Here is a 20335-nt window from a genome sequence, read left to right on the forward strand (position 1 = left end):
TGTACTCTCTAATGTTTCCATCCCCCTCTCCACCATTTTTTTCCTTGCATTCAGTGAAGTACTTACTTTACATCATCATGTGGTTCAGACATATTTCTCCTCTCCCCACACAAATGGACTGTACACCCTTCCACTGTGTGGTTAAAAACTCAGTGTTTCCAGTGAATGCTTGTATATTCATGCATGGAGACATTTACCAAAGAAAATTTCCAAAATTTCCCTTGAATTTGTCCTCTACTGAGTAAGTGGAGGACAATTTACTCCCGATTTGTACCCCATTTCTTCAAAATGTGAGTGTGCTGAAGAATATTTAAAAAGCATCAATTGATACAATCAGGGTGAGAAAGCTACTGATGGATTTTATCATTTATCGTGATGACATAATCCATTAATTCTCATTTCTTTCTTCGTCTCCAGGAGCTGAGTTATTACAGAGCTAAACGTCCTATTGATCTTTTTGTTGCAGCAATAAAAACCTGCTGACGTTTTGATATTGCCAATGCTTTGAAAGGGCAACCAGAACAGTTATTGTCTTTGAATTAAATCAGTCATCCATGACTAATAAAACTAAGACATCAAACTCTACAATCCCCAAAAGTTTGTGTGCCTACCTATTTATTGTCTTTGACCAAAACATTCACTGTTTTCTGGAACATCTTGCACTGTAGTCAATCAAATATGCTATCAATCACCTTTAATCAAAAGCTAAACTTTACATTCACATAAACTTAAATTAGTAGACAGTAAAGAAACAAACTACCTTTATCGCCTATGTAAAATGCCAAACCGGCAACTGCTCTCCCTACAGCAGGAAGCCTTTCACACAGCCGACAGGATTTTTCACTGTCCTCACTCCATCTATTCTAAATCATCTCCTATTGTGCATGCTACTGGGATTCCACTGACCCTGCTTAACTCAACCTCCAAGGACGTGTTCAATGTTTCCTGTCAATCAGCTCCTAATGATTTTGCTCATTTCCTCTGAATAGAGTCTCTACACTTTGCAGATTTTTGGGAATCACTTTGGCTCAGTGCGGGAGGAGTCTCTTTGTGTTTTTGATGAGTTCTTTCTCCATCGCTACTTCCGAGAAGTCTAAGATCAAACTGATGTTAACATATGGGGAGTTGATATGTATTATACAAAAATATACTGGACCCAGCACAGTAGCTTAGTGGCTAAAGTCCTCACCTTGCTCATGCCAGGATCCCATGTAGGCACTGGTCCGTGTCCCATTGGCCCCGTTTCCCATCCAACTCCCTGCCTGTGGTCTGGGACAGCAGTTGGGAAAGCCTTGGGACCCTGCACCTACGTGGGAGACTTGGAGGAGGCTCCTGGTTCCTGGCCTCAGACCAGGGCAACTCCAACTGTTGCAGCCACTTGGGGAGTGAATCAACAGATGGAAGATCTTCCTCTATATATCTGACTTTCCCATAAAAAATGAATGCATGCACAAACATGCGAGGCTCAAATGAAACCTGCTCTGCTTCCCACATGTCTTGGTTAGTGGGGAACTACAACGGGCCCCTGCGTCCTTCTCCTTATTGTCTGACAGTGTGATGGCATGTGGACCTGCTTCTACTTTGACACCTGTACAGCACAGAGGGGCTAGGGTGATGGCAGCAGGCACAGCCAGGCCCTGGGGGGTGGGGCGTGACCCACAGGGAGGGGAACAGACATGGAAATGAACTTGCCCAGCATACTGGAGTTACAGGTGGCTGCACTGAGAGCTGCAAAGAGCTACATTTTGTGCAACTGTCAGTACTGGAGGCCAAGCAGTCCATAGACTGACACTTTTTTAAAGCTTTCTGAATTGTAATACATTTAAAAATGTGTATATGGTGAGATTGGTCAATATTTTTCACTTATGTTTCCAAATTTACTTGGAAATCTTTTCAAGATTTTCAAATTGAAACTCAACTGAGAAGGAATAAAAAGACAAGAAAGTCTGAGCTGCAGCTGAGTGGTTGCATGCATGACAATGCTGCATGCGCATGGCCATGCAGAAAGGGTGTCCACACCAAGCAGTCATGCTTACTCAGATAAAATCATGGATTCAGACACCAGGGCAGACTTTGCCAACCAAGATAATTCTTGGCAGCTGGAAGTAACAAATATGAAACATAAAATATGTGTCTCTGTGTTGGGAAGGTTAAAAAGTTTTTTAATAGAAGTTTCATGGGTAAATGTTTAATTTCCAATCATACAACTTTGTTCACACGCATATAGAGCTTAAATTCAATTGCAGCTTGAAAAAGCTGAAAACCTTAACGTTTTAGAAGAGAACAGGAGACTTCCTTCAAGAGCCCAAGTTTAGGTAGGCTTTTTAAAGAAATAAAAAAGGAGTCACAACTGGAAACATTACTTATGAGAGAGACCCCAGCAGGGAGGGGAGGGCCAGCGCCTGGCGAGATGTGCATCACCGAGCACATATCCACACCAGGATTAAAGTGACGCCAGTGTCCCAGTAAGGGGGAGGCCTGGGGCCCAACAGCAATGAAAGCAAAAAGCAGGTCTCTAGGCTGCCAACGTAGTAAGGCAGGTGACATTGCTGCCTGCTCTGTTGATATCCCACATGGGCATTGGTTCATGCTCTAGCTGTTTCATTTCTGCTCTAGTTCCCTGCTAACACTCTGACAGTAGCAGGATCGAGTGTTTCGGATTCTGCCATCCACTGAATGACACAGATGAAGTCCTAGCACCTGGGTTTGGCTTGGCCAAGCCCTGATCATTATGGCCATGGGGGGGAATTAGCCAGAATACGGAGGATCTCTCTGCCTCTTTCCCTCTTTCAAATAAATAAATAATTGTGAAAGAAAGAGAGAATGAAAGAAGAAAGGAAGGAAGGAAGGAAGGAAAAAAGGAAGGAAGGAGGGAGGGAGGGAGGGAAGGAAGGAAGGAAGGAAGGAAGGAAGGAAGGAAGAAAGGAAGGAAGGAAAGAAGGAAGGAAGGAAGGAAGGAGGGAGGGAAGGAAGGAAGGAAGGAGGGAGGGAAGGAAGGAAGGAAGGAAGGAGGGAGGGAAGGAAAGGAGGGAGGAAGGAAGGAAGGAGGGAGGGAAGGAAGGAAGGAAGGAAGGAAGGAGGGAGGGAAGGAAGGGAGGGAGGGAGGGAGGAGAGAAAGAAGTGCCAGGAAACCCCAGGAATCCCCGAAAAACCACAGGAATATTGCCCCAGACAGCTCCCATGTGCACAGGAATGGGGTACAGTGACAAATGTGGTGATTCTGGGTGAAATAACACAATGAGAATGAATGGCGGCCAGCTGACAGCCAGCAAGTAGACTGTCCTACCAGGGACTGGAGGAATACAAGATTCAAAGCCCTTGTGTGCCTTAAGTGTTGAGAGAGCCAGTCTGCACTGCCGTAGAGTAAAGATTTGATGATCTTGATGTGCGATCATCTCTGGGAGATGCAGCAGACAAGGTTCACTTACTCTCTGATATGTGTTAATGACCTATGGACAGTGCTGCAATGTTATACACAAACTCAAAATTAAAGGCATACATGTAAAGAAAGATGTGCAGCAGATAAATCCCATGTGAGCAGATGATTGATGTACTGGTGAGGGTGCCCTGCAGGATGCCTGATTAACAGTGCAGTGTCTGGTCTAAGTCAGGGACAGGATTCCTGCTCACTCACACCATATGAGACCTCAGGTGTGCCCATTGTCAGACCACAGGTGTGCTCAGTGTGTCAGACGTCAGGTTTGCTCAGTGTATGAGACCTCAGGTGTGCTGAGTATGTCAGACCTCAGGTGTGCTGAGTGTGTCAGACGTCAGGTGTGCTGAGTATGTCAGATGTCAGGTATGCTCAGTGTGTCAGATGCCAGGTGTGCTGAGTGTGTCAGACCTCAGGTGTGCCTCAGCACATTTGGCCCACTCTACACACGGGAGACACCAATCCTGACTTCCCAGATCCTGGCTGCAGTCCTGCAAAGCCTTGGTTGGTGAAGCAGCAACAGAAAAGCTCTGATTTTCAATATATAATATACACATACATGCATTACATTTCAAAAAACAATCTTGTATTTATACTTAAAGCTCTAAGTTTTAATAAGTTTAACATAGTTTAATCAATGTGTATCATCTTTACCTTTTTAAAATTTTAAAAAGCCATCAGATATATAATTTGATCAAGGTTCTGTATAAATAGGACATCTTTGTGCAATAAATCAAAATGATTTTTGAAAGTCCAGTTCCTAAATTAGCAAAATCCATTACTAGGTTCTCTCTGTGCTATGTCCCTAACTACTGGCCAACATCGCTACCTACCCTGTATTGTCTTACTTATCCTGATGGCTCCCAATGCTTTGAAATAACCTGGACAGCCTTTTGATATTATCCTAAAAAAATGTACACTGTATCTGCTTTCGTCATTCACTCTTCTAGATTAGTTTTTAAATGTTCTAACATTTCTCTTAAAATTATAATTTAATTGATCTTATGGAATTTAAAATTTTGCAAATTTTACACTTAAATTTAAATCTTCCAATCTAGAAAAATACTTTTTCTGACATTAAGAGATCCCTTTGTGTTCTATTGCAGATTGCTACATTTTTGAAACAAGAATTTACATTTCTTGCTAGAATATTCCAGGCTTTGTCTTTTTCCCCTGAGATGTACATACTATGCCTAATAGCTTTCTTCATGACCATACTGAAATCACACACAACAATCATGGTTAAAAGGTCAAGAATCATTCTTTCTAATATTTATGATCCATAACATTTTCTTAAGTTGCCAAGTTGACCGGAATCTCTGGAGCTAAGTGGATAATTCCGTCTTGTTCTTGATCCCATGGGACTTTGTATTGTTTCCCAGTCAACGGTGGTAATGCCATCATCACACTGGTGAAGGTGATGTGTTATTTTAGACTTTACTTAAGCTTAGCTATAAAAAAGGAGGATATAGACCAATATTTCCAGAAAGTGGAGACAGAACCCCGTGCTCAGACTGTCACCCCTTCTCACGTACTTTGGAAGGCTCCCTCAGGACAGATACTGTGGCCCACCCTGAGGATGAAGAGTCGCAAGGATACCTGCCTCTGTCTTTCAGGAGGATCAGGGACACCACAGCACTCCCAGTCACTGGGCCTGTTCCGCATCCATGTCCTCCCCTTCCCACCCCTCCTTGCTCAGATGAGCCATCACCCTCAGCGTCCACTCTCAGTGGTCTCCCTGGCTTGTACAGAACCCATCTGCCCACCTCCCTGCCTCTGCCCTGTTCCCACTGCACCCCTCAGATTCAAGTCAGCCTCCAGCTCCTGCAGCTGTTCCACCTGTACTTTTAGGATCACTCCCCAAGTACCAGTTACTGCTTAGGTTAAGAGTTCAGTGGCAAAGGTCAATGGCACTTAGAGATTCGTAGTTAAACATAATTGTCTCATGAGCCCTGTTATTTGGAATGCAATATTTTAAAAACATCAACCCATGTTTAATGAATGCTTACAGTATGGTTAAAAATAAAGGCTTATAGTCTATAAAAGGCACTGAAATGGAACACACAATGTGGTTGAGATCCTAAACAGCACAGCTGCTGGGGCAGTAGATCACCTGAGGCAGGCCACAGAAGTCTGTGCGAGGCATGTTCTGGGGAGAGTGCAGCCCAGGGCACCTGTCAGACCAGAGGGACGGTGCCACCACCACTGACGATCTCCATGCCACACAGATTCTTCAACAAATGCCATATGTGTGTCATCCTTGCGCAGGGTCCATGCTAATCTTCTCTGTATCATTCCAATCTTAGTATATGTGCTCCCAAAGCGAGCACAACAAATGCCATATGCAACGATGACACACAAGGGTAAGTTGGGTTGTTTTGAGCGCGAAGTTGAGCAGCACATAACCTCACATTCATTCATTCTCAGGTTACTCTACTGCATAGAGGACCTTGTACAGGCAAACTCCTCCAAGACTTGACCTACCGTCACAGCTGGGAAGTGCGTGGTTCCACTGGTGGCTGCGGTCACACACCAGGGGCTCGTCATCGCTCAACGTATACCCGGGGTCACAGCTGAATGTCACAGTGGCCCTGATGCCAAAGTTACTGCCATGCCGACGACCATTCACAGGGATGCCCGGGTCCAGGCAAGAGTCTGACTCAAGAGTCACACCTACATGCACAGAAAACATAGCGTGTGAGGGCCTTCCTGGTGACCTGGGGACACTAGCAGAGAGCTTGTGCCTGGGCATCACACACTGGCACACAGACACCCCCTAAGGGCATGCAGAGCCCCACTCTGCTTAACAGAAGACATCCCAGTCCAGAAACCTTAAATAACTCACTGATTTCTGTAAATTTTATGAGCCTTCATTGGAAAAAGAAATCCATGAACTTCAGTAAATGAAGTCTGAGCTTTTCCTATTCTCTCAGTCCTGTTTGCTCTCTTTGTCCAGCTGGGTTTTGTCTGTCTCTCTCTTTCATGTGTGTGCACACCCACGTGCATACACACACGATTCAATTTGAATCCAATTTGGTCTCCTAAGACTGCATTCCATGAATCCACAGAGTTTTAAAATTCACGCTTTAGTCAGCCACCTTTAAGATGCCCAAAATTACCCTATGTTAAAACATACAAAAATATAAAATGCTGTATAAAGTTAAGAAATTGTGCCATTGTAACTGTTTCTTTTCTCTTTCACATTTACCTAGAATAGCACGAGAAAGTACTTCAAACAGTTCATGGGAGTCAGGCATTTAGACCGTGGATCCCACAGCCACACCCCAAGCCACAGTGCCTGGGTTCAGCTCCCAGCTCGGCTTCAGATCCCGCCTTCCTGCCAGTGCAGATCCCAGGGGGCAGCAGGGACCTATGCTACCAACTTGGGAGATCTGAACTGCTGGTTTCACACCTTACTCTATTCTGCATATTGCACCTGTTTGGGGAATGAACCAAGGAATGGAAGCACCTCTCTCTCTCTCTCTCTCTCTCTCTCTCTCTCCCTGTCTCTCTCTCTCTCTTGTTCTCGCTCTCTTGCTCTCCCTTAAATAAAGGCAAATTTTAAATAAAAGTTTGTGAAAAAAGAATCACTTTTATCTTGATGAAATAAATTAAAGTGGATAGTTTTTAATACTATTAGTATGCACAGACTCCAACTTTTTGGATGAAAATAAGCTTATCTTTTATTTTTATCTTGCAAGCTTTCTCAAATGTGCTCCTGTTTTTTTGAGGACGAGGATAAGTGGAATGAAGGAGGCAACTGAACAGCAATGTTGCCCATACAGGGAAATACAGTCCTTGTTGAACTCGGGACCGCTCTCTGGAAGATTCAGGACCCTAGACTGAAGATCTGAGTATTAGCTAAGATTTAAATATTTTCAGCTTTCAGACTAACATGTCGCCCAGGGAGATCTATGGGGTATCATTGATTGCTGCACGAATTTTACCAAACCTTTTGTGAGGCAATTTTGAAGATTTGGTCAATTGTGCCTATGTAATGAGCTGGTAGAAATTCAAGGGACTCTACCCCAAGTCTGGAGTCACATGGCAACCAGTCAGCATGCACGGAGCTGAGGTTACCCTCCCTGGACCCTGGGACCTTAGACGGAGAACAACAGGCCTTGAACATGTGTCCCTCCCTGGACCCCAGGGCCACATACAGAGAACTACAGGCCTTGAACATGTGTCCCTCCCTGGACCCCAGGGCCACATACAGAGAACTACAGGCCTTAAACATGTGTCCCTCCCTGGACCCTGGGGCCACAGGCAGAGAACTACAGGCCTTAAACATGTGTCCCTCCCTGGACCCTGGGGCCACAGGCAGAGAACAACAGGCCTTGAACATGTGTCCCTCCCTGGACCCCAGGGCCACATACAGAGAACTACAGGCCTTAAACATGTGTCCCTCCCTGGACCCCAGGGCGACAGGCAGAGAACTACAGGCCTTAAACATGTGTCCCTCCCTGGACCCCAGGGCCACATACAGAGAACTACAGGCCTTGAACATGTGTCCCTCCCTGGACCCCAGGGCCACATACAGAGAACTACAGGCCTTAAACATGTGTCCCTTCCTGGACCCCAGGGCCACAGGCAGAGAACTATGGGCCTTAAACATGTGGCCCTCCCTGGACCCCAGGGCCACAGGCAGAGAACTACAGGCCTTGAACATGTGTCCCTCCCTGGACCCCATGGACTCAGGATTCTGGAATTAGAAGACAGAGATGATCACGGGGGACGTCAGGAGGGTGCACTCTTGCAGTGCACCAAGGCCTCTACAGTAAAGGAAAATCAGTCTCCAAGGACGAGAGTCTGCCTGGACGGAGAACTAGCACTATGTCTGCCAGGTGCTGATGGAGTTTCTCTCCCTTCCCCCCCCAGTCCTGGCCACACAACGAAAACCATGCACCCACGGATGTCACGAAAGCCAGGGAAGTCTTTAGATTCTGCAACACTGCTTCTTCGCTTAAATTTAAAATCATGAGCATATTTTTTTGCGGGGGAGGTAGTGATAGATTTTCTTCTGCTAGTTCTTTGTAAGAGAAAGACTAACAGCATTTATTACTGTTAGAAGAAAAGGAGCTGACTTTGAAAGTCATCCGTGAGCGGCTTATGTCACAGTTGCCAGGAACTGGGTTGGCCCCACTGGGAACCTTGACAAACCTCTTATCCAAGGGAGAGATGGCTTCCCTGGATGCCTTCTATTGGCCATAACATGGATGCCACGTTTTACTGTCTCATAAATGTCTTGAAATATACTCAGTTACAGAAAAGGAACCAGGCCAAGAAATTATGCTGATTGGTCATAATACATTTTAACTGTCATTCTAGAGTAAGTCCTGGCCCGTCCCTCACCTCTCTCTTACATCTGTATCTATGTGGTGGGATGGTGGTATGTGAGACCCTCCATGTGTTTTTCTGTGCATAAACCCAGCTAAATAGGACTCATCACCACTGCATCCCAAGTGGTCTCCACTTACAGTCATAAAAAGATCACTATAACCCACAAAAATGACCTGTGAGCGCATTTGAGTGCAAACATACAACCTGCTCCTTAGCCTGTCAGACTTGTGGATAGCACAGATGACTCCCACGGGGGTGTTTTCTAGTGAATCTCCCTTCTTCCTTCCAATAGTATTGGAAAGCATAATTCTGAGAACATATTCAGGAAATTCTTTACAATGAAATGCTCCAAAGTGAAACAGAAAACCTGCATGCATTGGAAAATGTATTTTGTAATTCTCAATAACATTAAAGCTATTTTAAAATAGCAGCTGAAAGATTGGTCAATAAATAAAGAGAGGATTATTCCGTAGGAACATTTCAGGTATGTTTATGTAAAAAAACTGTGCCACCTCCCTCACAAAGAATGGAGCAATGTAAGAACAGGCTGTGACTGGACACCTAATGAGAGCGGTGACCACAGGCCAGTCAGGCCACAGCAGAGCTGGGCTGAGAGTGGTGACGACAGGCCAGGCAGGGCACAGAGCAGAGCTGAGCTGAGCTGAGAGCGATGACCACAGGCCAGGCAGGGCACAGAGCAGAGCTGAGCTGAGAGCAGTGACCACAGGCTAGCAAGGCCACAGAGCAGAGCTGGGCTGAGAGCGATGACCACAGGCCAGACAGGGCACAGAGCAGAGCTGAGTTGAGAGCGATGACCACAGGCCAGGCAGGGCACAGAGCAGAGCTGAGTTGAGAGCGGTGACCACTGGTCAGCCAGGCCACAGAGCAGAGCTGGGCTGTAAAGGTCTCCCTGGGCTTCAGCCAGCGGCCAGGCAGCTCAATAAGCCAACCTGAAGCACATACTGCTCACAGCAGCCTGTGGCCTCTTGTAACCCCTTTGCCAAGGCCAGCAGCCATTTCTGCAAGGCTTTCTGTCTGGAGAGCACAGGTACCAAGAGGGATCATTAGGAATCTGCCCAGCCAAGTATGACAGCAGACCAAAGACAGAGGGGCAACAGTACGACTTTTAAATGGCATAAAGACTTCGGCACATGTCATTCAAGTGTCACAGGCAACAGATTCCTTGAGAATTTCTTCATGAGCAGATGTCAAATCTTTCAAGTGTCAGCAAGCTGGCTTTGAAATAATTCCCTGCAGGATGGCAGGCACATGCAAGTTTTTAGGGTTTGTTCCAACTGTCTTTGCCACATCATCACCTTTCCATACTCTTCTTTCCCCCTCCCTTGTGCCTTTCTCCTTGTCTTCTTCCTCCTGCAGCCCTGGACCCAGGCCCTCTCACACAGCTCTGCTCTGTGCTCAACAACCATAGGTTCTCTCCTGGGACATGGCCCACATCTAACACTGCCTCACACAGCATCAGCTCGAGGGCTTGGTGAAAAACCCAACCTTCTGGCATTCACAACACATCAGCCCAGGGCTTAGGACTCTGCTGAGATGCCTGTGACAGAGTCTGCCTGCCCTGCAGGACAGCAGTCTTCCAGACCAAGAGCCACCTGTGGGCCATGGAGCTCACAGTGAGTACCTAGGCATCTCCATACCCATGGGTTGCAGCACAGGCCTCCACAGCATAGAGGGGCCTCAGACACCCAGCAGGGAGAACACCAGGGAATGGCACTGCTCTACAAGTCCGGGCTCCTCCTTATAGAAACTCCACATCCTTCTCTCCTTAGTTTCTGTGGCTTTGATGATGAATCAACAAATAAGAGGTGATAACAAATCAAGGAGCAACGTGACATCCCCAAGGGCTAACACTCTTCTCCAGTGAAGTTTGCAGACTTTGACTGGAGGAACACAAAATATGTTGGCCTTTCTGGAAAGGTGTCCAGAGCTTTCCTTTGTGGAAATGCAGAGGACTTTAGAAGCGGAGCTCTGAGGATGTGCAGAAGGGGGGTCCTGCCCCCGACACACACTTACCTTAACTATCAGGTGGCGACTTTGCCTTCTTTCTGTTTTACTGTTTTTTTGTGCATCCACTTATGAGGCAGGGAGACAGAGAGACAGACTCTTTCTCTCCTGCTTCATGTCTAAAATGCCCTCAACAGTAGGACACACTGGGACTCCACTGCTCGCACCATCACCTGCTACCTCGCACCGAGCTTGTCTTCGGGAAGCTGAGATCAAGAGCAGAGTCAGGACTCCCACGCACACCTTTCTGTCCGGGCTGCAGGCCTGCCAAGCCTGCCTTTACTGGTGCGACGGGCACTGGTGCTCTTTTCCATGGAGACAGAGCTACCTTCATGGCTTTTCAATAAACAGTAGGAAGAGAAACTGTTAATTTCTAGCATGTCTAGAAATGCATGAGACAGGGTTCCCAGTGCACTACAACAAATCCACTGTCCTGGTGGCCTCTTTCTTCCTCCTTCTGATCAAATGAACGGTATCAGGGAACATTGCTCCAGCACTACCCCAGTCGAGACACTGTCTTGGTGAGGTACTCAGCACTTGAGGCACAGGGCAAGTGAAAGAACCCCTAACATAGGATTTTTCCAATTTACTTCAAATGATAAAGATTTTTGGATGGCCTGTGGAGTGAATTATCTGCTCACTGAATTACTGCCTACATATGTAGGACTATCATCCTGTGATATTAGTGAGGACGAGACGCTAATGGGAAGCTGTGAACAGACTCTCATTCTTGGATTTTCTAGAAAGAAGAAATGAGAATAGCCTGCTCCCTTAAATGAGTTAGAGGAGCAAATCAAGTTCTCTTGCCTGCACGTGGCATCTGGGATACATTTGCTCAAAATACTCCAAGCAGCCACAGTGAACTAAAGCTGCTCCAAAGAGAAGCAAACGGGTGCTGGCAACGTCGTTCTGTGACTTCATTCTCTTATTTCATCTGAGGACGGACACAGCAGCAGGTGAGAGGGCTGGGAGGACCTGTGCTGTGTGTGGGGTTTCACACACCCCAAAGGCTGCAGGGTGCTGATGTTACTGCTCCAAAAAGAAGTCCTTCTGAGGGACATGAAAACGCAATGAAGTATAAAGTGCTTATGACGCTAAATTTAAATTTTGAAGATAATACCACATATATGTAAGAAGCATGACTAATGGCATTGAGCTAAATCTTGAATTCCCTGTAAGTCAGTAAGAGCCAGAACGTTGCTATTAGAATTTTGAGCATCACACTCGTTCATGCACAGCCACACACTGTCTTGCATGCACAGTGAGTCCATCTCTGTGTGATTACAGGAACATGTGAGGGAGGAACTTGCACAGACGTGACTAATCAGAGGGGGTGCAGGAGGTAGAGGCCCCGTAAAAAGCAGAAGGTGACACAGGGGACAGGATGTCAAGTAAAAATGCCTTAAGACACAGCACGCTGGCGAGTGCTCCTTTTGCACACCTGGAAGCCCACGCATGTGCATGAGTGCCAACAAGAATGTCAGCAACGGTATACTCTAGGAATCCTCATTGGGTAGCACTTTTTATAGTTTCTATAACAATTGTATTTATTTTGGGGAGAAAAAAAAATCCTGCCAAATAAGGGCTGGGTCTCTCCACTTGGAAGTCGCCATTGGTTGAGCTGTATTTCTGTCTACTCTTTTTCTGTTTTTTTTTTTTTTTTTTTTTTTTTTTTTCTGTAGCCAGGGAAACGCTCATGGCTGCTAGCAGATCCACCACGTCCTGGCCCAACTTGACCGTAGACCTTCCCTGTCCAGCACGCGGTAGGGCTGCAGCTGTGCCTCCTAGCACACGTGCTGTCGGCAGCAGCAGCTGAGCCCACGGCATTCTATGTAAACCCGAGTGTGTGGTCGGGCCACACAGATGAACTGCTGCGAGTCCCGGGACCCCTCGTCCTGGGCTCCCCAATGGAAAGCACCGGGCCCAGGCACATGCGGAGCCACTCACTCTCATAGTGGATGAGAAAGCCCACGCTGGAACGGCTGTTGTCAGTGGTGAAGAGCAGGTACATGAAGTTGCCAGTGCTGATAAGGAACTGCGGTGCCTGCGTGCCATGGTACTCTCCAATCAGCGGGGAGGACGCGGCTGGCCCATCGCGCACCTCTAAGGTGTCATAATTGACTTCAGTTTGGAACCTGTTGGGGGCGGGAGCGAGAGCTGCGTCAGTGCCTTGTATGCCACCGCGGACCCTTTACAAACCTAGGTACACTCCTTCTCCAATCCGTGAGAGCCGCACACCCAGAATCCCGCAGGCTTCCCGCACACTCTGGTAACAAGGCAGATGCCAGAAGCGGTGTTATGGAGCTTTAAGACAGCCCTGACAGCCTGATCAGCTTTCTTGACTGGACCAATAGGCAGGCACAGCGATCAGCAGGCGGCAGAAGGTAGGTGGCCAGAGAGGGACAGAGAGCAGACAGATTGGTTAGAGGTGGACTGATAAGAGAGGGTAAACAGAAGAAAGCACAAGGATGGGCGATAGCTCTGCAGAACGTCTTCAATCAGCCGGGTCCTCTGCTTAACCCCATCATGAGAACACTGCAGAGAGGTGAGGGCTGCAGGAGGACGGGCTCCCCAGCGCCAGGGCTCCCAGTGCTCTCCAAGGCCAGGGAGCTCTCTGTGCCTGCTTCATTCTCAGCAGCTCCTGCACAGCACTACTACCAAATTGAGTACAGTGCTACTTCAAAAACCAAATGATACTTTAATGATCTGAAAAACGTTAGAACTGCTTCCAGAAGGTGCTTAATGCCTCTTGCGCTTGAGAACCTGCCCAGGATTACAGTGACACGAAGCTTCAGCCACTTGAGCACTTTGGTGCCGCTCCAGGCACTGGGGTAATTTCCTAAATGGATCCGTCTCGTCCTCCCAGAGCTGACCTGGTTTCTAAGTGCCTGGTTCTGCCCGTGGGGAGCAACTTTAGCATCCTGAGCCTGACTCACTCAGCGCCTGAGAGCCAAGGACCCACACAGCAGCCTGGGCACCTCCCACGTGCTGTCCTGGATAAAGGCAGAAAGCTACCTGGGGAACTGGCTTAAGCTCTTCTTGCATCTAAACTAAGGTACACTCCTCCAGGTGCCAACAGAAAAATTCTGTATCCTTTAACTATTTTCCTTGCAAGTAACAAGAATGGCACTCTGAATCTCATCCTTCATAAAGAAGGGCTTGATGAGCACAGGGGCCTGTGTTTAGCGCTAGAGGGCACAGAACCCCAGCTTTGTCTCTCACAACTCCAGGCTTGTCTTGAAAGACTGATTTCTCCAATGTCTGAGTCTGAATTCAAGGAGCCTGGACAAGCAGACGGGGCACTCCCATTGGATTTGCTGTTGCAAAGTTGCCATATCCAACTTAGGAGAGACAGCAGGACTGACCCATGAAGCCTGTGACAGCCAGAAGGTGCCAGCACAACCTGGGAAATAAGAGGTCTCAAGTGCTCATGAAGGGGCAGCCAAGGTAGAACTGACCATTTGCATGCCCGGCCTTGGCGAGGATGGCAGCTCAGGGCTGTAAGCTGATGCTGCACTTAGCACCTCATTCTCAGAAGAGCTGTTTATTGTATTGGGAGCAAAAACCTCTAGTTCAAAACATTAGGAGTCTCAGGTAGTTAGGAATAAATTTAGAAAAACATCAGAGTGAAATCATTTTGGAGACAAAAGAATAGGGAACTTTGAGTGAGTACCTTCCTTCAGGTGACTGAGAATGGAGTGCTAATGATTTGCGCCCAGCCAGAATCCAAAATTGCTACTTTAGCAGCTGCTAGAGCCCATCAGCTTCCCTGCTTTCTGAGCAAGGGAAAACAAACATGAATGTAAACTTAATTTGTTAAATATTTACATTTAATTAATTTTCCTAGTGATTATTATTATTTACAGAAATATATTCTCCAATACAGTAGACACACAAAGCAGAGTCCTTTTGTTCCTCTGAGAAATAATCCTGGGAAACATCATTGCCACCCCACAAAGGTAAGCGATAAACTCAATAATCATTTTAAACAGAAACATTTCCTAAGATGACACTACTCCTGTGAAAACCACTCCAGCCTCAACGTGTCACTGTCAGAAAATGACTGAAAAACACAAGAAATATAGAATATCTGGAGATATTCCCAAATTTTGAATATTAAAACAGAAAAGTACCTAGGAAAGTGCAGATCATGGTAGAGGAAGCACCCAAAGTGTGAAGCCATAAACAAAATGCTTTCTGACATTAAAGCTTGTTTTGCCTTTCAGTCACCTAATTGTATTAATTCTGATCCTGCAGGTTTCTCGTGTTAGATCATCAAGTGCTTTGTCAGAGAGCTACGCCAACACACGTGTGGCTATAGCATCACTCTCAGGTGTGTCTGAGCCCCCGCTGCCATCTCTGCAGCCACCAGCAGGTGTCACCAGGCAGGACAGGTCCATCCGCTGCCACCGCAGCCTTTGCGCCAGCAGCTGGAGCTGCCACTAGTGGCACTGAGATACCAACAAGGATTTCTTCCTCTGCTTGTCCTAAAACCAGAGGGGAGTCAGGGAGTGTCCCCCTAGATCCCCTCATTTCGCGGTGAAGACCGCGGAAGACAACGGGCTTAGTGGATAACATTCTCGAGCAGGTATCTGTTTCTCACTCCGTGAGAGCCTCAAGGGAACCCCTGGGAACCCCTCCTTTGTTCTCAACTTTGATACCCATGAACTTCAAAGCAATGTGGGCCTCAGACCCAAAGAAGGAGGAAAGCTTTCTTTCTTACCGGTCAAAAGTGATTTTGATAGAGTGTCCAGGTTTCGCCTCGATGATCCATTCGCAATTTAAAGAATCTTTGTAATACCCTGGCCATCCCGGAGGCAAAATGACCCCGCTGGCAGCTGTCAGGTGTCCACCACAGGGGGCTGCAGGAGGAGGCAAAGTGGAGGTTGGAGAGTCAGGCCTGGTGATTCCTAGAAGGCCTCGGTAGACTGGGATCTGCCCCCGGAATTACAGGCCTAACGCTCTCATTTCTTCAAACAAAGTAAGTGCCCCTAAAGCAGGAGTTCATTCAAAGTGAGATCTCCACATCACACGTGGGCATTTATCAGGGAGTCCAGCCAAGTTCTTTCCCCCAGTGATCTCTGTGTTGAGAAGTACAATGGATGCTCTCATTATATCAACCTCAGGAAAGACGCAGCCCGAGCACCTGTATTGCAGCCACACTTGGAATTCAACCAGTACCAACTTGGGAGCAAGTTTAGAAGAACCTCACCTGTGGAATTTAAGTACTAGGAGAGATGTGTGCTTATTCATTTAACTAAAATGATTTCCCCCAAACAAATGGAGCCACAGATGAGTGTCAGGAAACTAGACAGCTTTCAGTCAAATTCTCTTAGAGTGGCCTCCACTGTTCCATCTGAAGGGGTGTGCAGCAAACAGCAGACAAGGCAGGTTGCAGAGATGTGGGCCCATCGTGCGCTTCTGGGTCATTTAGGAGAATAGCTGTATTTCACACTGCACGCTGATTTTTCTATCTGGATGCACTTTTTTTCTTCAGATTTTTATGTTTGTTTTTTTGTTCCCACAAAGCCTACTGCCATTGATAAGCCTCCTTATGAATCTACAGATATCAAATCACATATATGAAAATGTACTAAGAAAAATAAGCCCTTTAGCAAATTATTCCATTTTATGGGGGAAAACGGTGGCATGTATCACCAGGTTGGAGCATGGTCATACACTGTAATGCCACTGATATATCTAAAATGGAAATAATAAGTTTACAATGGAATATTAACATTTGGAAAGCAGGTCAAAAATTTATGTATAGGATGTAATTAAATTTGAATGAAAGAAAATTTCACTTAGAGAACAGTGAGGAAGAATTTTAAAAATTACTAATTAACTTTAGTATTTTTAATGGGTAAGTCCTTAAATTTTATTTGTACCATGAATAATCATACAGTCAAATGGGAAAATTAATTTCCATATTCGCTAAAGTAATATAACAAATTACATTTAGAATCCTGCATAAGTAAAATCAAACATGCTAACTTTACTTATTTCATTTTCAACTATCTAAACACACTGGCCTGTACATAGAGGAAGCACAGAATTTTAAAAATTATATGATAACATGAGGTATTATTCATGGTGCAAGGGGAGATATTTTCTAGTAGTTTCATTTCATACACAAAATTGTGAATTTTCCTTGGTAAAGGTTTATATTCCTTATAAGCCATGCATTCCTTGGAATGTGGCTGAGTTGTCACACGTCACCAGTTTTTTTAAACATACCTTTATTTGCAAGTTAGATTTACCAAGAGTGGAAGAGAAATAGAAAGTGAGATCTTCCATGTACTAGTTTATTTTCCAAATGGCCATGACGGCTAGAGCTGAGCTGGCCAGCAGCCAGGAGCCAGGAGCTTCTTCCAACTCTTCCATGTGGGTGCAGAGGCCTGAGGATTTGAGTCACTGCTGCTTCCCTAGGCCATTAACAGGGAACAAGATTGGAAGTGGAGGAGCCAGGACTTGAACTGGCACCCACAGGGGCTGTCAGCACGTGAGGCAGAGGATTCACCTTTTATGCCAAGTACCAGCCCCTCCAGTAATTATTTTGCTAATGTACTGTACATACTTACCCGCCTCAGAACTTGTATGGCTTTATCCTGATGCGCCCAAGACTTTATTTTTGCCGGGTCTGGAGGTCATGCTGACTCTAACCCACTCCACAGGACCCTCAGCAGCACTGCTCAGCGTGACACTACAGTATTGCATAACCTGACTGCAGGATTCATCTCTCACACCCACTCCACTGCAAAGGCTGAAAGCCACAGGCCCTGGTCAGGTGGAGGAAGGTCCAGTGTATGCAGGAACTTGAGAAGTTCATGTCGTGGCATGTGTCATGCCATAGCACGCTATGCAGATACACTATACATTCACCAGTTCAAGTCCTGACTGCACCGTTCCAATCCGGTTCCCAGCTAATGTGCCTGGGAAAAACAATGGAGTTATAGACTCCCGGCACAGCCCTGACCGCTGTGGCTGTCCTTTACTGTACCAATCAGCGCTTCCAGCTTGCCTCCTTGATGGAAGGTAGCCATGAGAGCTCCAGGAGCTGGTCCCATCATCCCCACAGTCAATACCCCGATGGGAGGCAGCAGTGAGAGCTCCAGGAGCTGGTCCCATCACCCCCACAGTCAATACCCCGATGGGAGGCAGCAGTGAGAGCTCCAGGAGCTGGTCCCATCATCCCCACAGTCAATACCCTGATGGGAGGCAGCAGTGAGAGCTCCAGGAGCTGGTCCCATCATCCCCACAGTCAATACCCTGATGGGAGGCAGCAGTGAGAGCTCCAGGAGCTGGTGCCTGTCATTCCCACAGGAGACTTGCTTGGGATCCAGACTGTCAACTCTGGACTGGTCAAATACCACCTACTGTGGATCTCTGGGCAACAAACAGGTGGCAGGTGTGTTTGTCTGTCTGTATCTCCCACCCCTCCCCCAACCTTGCCTCACTTCTTTCCCTCTCCCTTTTAAATAAATCTAAATAAAAATAAATGTTTAAAATGCCCATGGATGATTCATATTATGAAAAAGCTATATATGACTTTCAGAAAATTCTTACTAAGATAAACTTATTATTTTTGTTTTTACAGTTATTTCCCCTCCCTAACTTTTTAAAATGATGTCATTAGCTTATAGTTAAGACTGTGGGCAGGTCATAGGTAAGCCAAATACAGTAAGGAGTCCACGCTGTGTTCACTGTCACCCACTTGCTATCAGAAAAAAATTGTCAGAATAAATGACTCACTTTCTTCTTGAATTGCTTTGCTGTGAGCCTTTCTTAGTTTACATAGGGATGTTATTACTTTTCAAACACTGATTACTTACCTTTGATTTTCCTAAATATGAGTAATTTATCTCCTAGTTTCTTTTGCCAGAATCATGATTCACTAGTTCATCAAAGAAATAATCCCTACTATTATTTGAAATTATGGTTTGTGCTTTTTTAAAATTTCAGTTTAAACAAATGCTTATTTGTTATGCACTGCTTGAAAGGTTGACACAGAGAGAGAAAAACTGGGCTTGGGAAGCAAGGAGGGCGTGAGCAGAGAGCTGGCAGATCTGACACCTGATGGTTGCCTCGCCAAACGCCCTTGCTGACCAGGGCTGACCAAGAGCTCAGCACTGCAGCCACGTCGACTAGTGGACAAAGTACTTGAGAAAGTCACCGACTGTAGGCCAGGTGGCATTACCAGGAAGCTGGATCAGAAGTGGTCCATCAGGGACTCAACCAGGCACTCCTGTGTGGTATGCCAGCCTCTCAAGCAGCCACCATGTCCTTTCCAACTGTCTTAGGAACACGCTCTCTCACCCTTCTGCCAACACCGGACATACTAGAGATCCACACCCACCTGGGAGCGTGGAGTCTACCCAGTCACAGGCTGCTCACTGCAAGGATCCCTTCCTGGGGCTGCTGGGGACTGACGGACTTAAGGTACACAGCTAATCAGAACAGCATTTTTGATTCCTAGTCATCTGCTTATGGTTGTTTATTATTACATATTTATACAAAAGTAATTCAAAAAGTACAGGAAGAAAATTTAAAAGCATAGTGCTATAAAAATTAGAAATTCATACACAGATTCACAATATGCATTTTTCGTGAACTTTTGAGTATCTTTTGCAAGCAGTGTTTTGTCTTTCTACCCGCCAATAAATGTTTCTTTTAATTCTATTTTCCACATTTTCTGAAATGCCCTTGTAGCTTAACTGTAATATTATCAGAGCATATGATCTATATTTATTTAACCTGTTGTAATTCATTTCAAGCACATTATATAACTGATAGAAAAAAACAGTAAATGCACATTCCCTAAGTGGTGTGCGGCTCTGCATACATCTCTTAAATCCAGTCTTTTGTTCTGTAGCTCGCTTCTGCATTACCACTTAATTTTTTTTTTTCATGCTGTTCTGAACAGGTCTTTTGAGCAGGTGCATTGATTAGGGGACCTGGTTAGCCACAGGAGGGTATCAGTCTAATCTCTCTGAGACTCATTTGCACTTGGTAATTGGGTTTCTCAGGCAGGTATAGTTCCAGATCTTGCACCATCAATTCTTCTCTGCTAAGGATGTTCTCCCCACATGGCCAACTGCTGGGGTTTCCTCTGAGTCCACCCGAGGGGTTCTTCCTGTGGGCTTTTCGTGAGGGTCCCTTCTTCTGGTCCCTGACTCTGTGCTTCCTGTCCCCTTGCACTCCTTGGCCAGGTTCCCCTGCAGCTAACCCTTCAGCTCCTCCCACATCTGCAACTGGCGGCTGGATCACAATGCAATCCAGAACCAGGGCCAGCAGAGGAGAGAGTCAGGTTCTATCTTTCTAAAACTTCTCTTGTGTGACATTTTCTCATGTAAAGTGACTGGTGATCTGCTTGCTTAGAGCACTGTTCACAAATGCAACTCACTTTGCACCTTATTAGAACTGTTTATTGAGCATCCCACTTGTGTTTACTGACCTATTTCTGGAGGATTAAAAACCAGTTAACTCTTCAATGTTTTATAAAATTCAAAATGTAACCTCATGCATTTGAAATATGGA

General features: G+C 46.0%; 1 protein-coding gene and 1 non-coding gene across 2 annotated transcripts in view; both read right to left on the reverse strand.

The window, feature by feature from the left end:
• The window catches only part of CSMD1 (CUB and Sushi multiple domains 1), a 1316379-nt gene that overhangs the window by 294060 nt on the left and 1001984 nt on the right, over positions 1 to 20335 (reverse strand). The window contains exons 16-18 of the mRNA XM_040967079.1: positions 15522 to 15660; positions 12746 to 12933; positions 5918 to 6106 (exon numbers count right to left, since the gene is read on the reverse strand). Of these exons, the coding sequence (XP_040823013.1) occupies positions 5918 to 6106; positions 12746 to 12933; positions 15522 to 15660 (516 nt within the window). The remainder of the gene's footprint in view (positions 1 to 5917; positions 6107 to 12745; positions 12934 to 15521; positions 15661 to 20335) is intronic.
• LOC121147609 lies at positions 5656 to 5763 on the reverse strand. Its single transcript, XR_005882428.1, has one exon. It is a non-coding gene; the product is annotated as a U6 spliceosomal RNA (small nuclear RNA).

The sequence above is a fragment of the Ochotona curzoniae genome, unplaced genomic scaffold (genome assembly GCF_017591425.1).
Source record: "Ochotona curzoniae isolate NIBS_2020 unplaced genomic scaffold, NIBS_Ocur_1.0 scaffold_4506, whole genome shotgun sequence".
Taxonomy (NCBI): Eukaryota; Metazoa; Chordata; class Mammalia; order Lagomorpha; family Ochotonidae; genus Ochotona; species Ochotona curzoniae.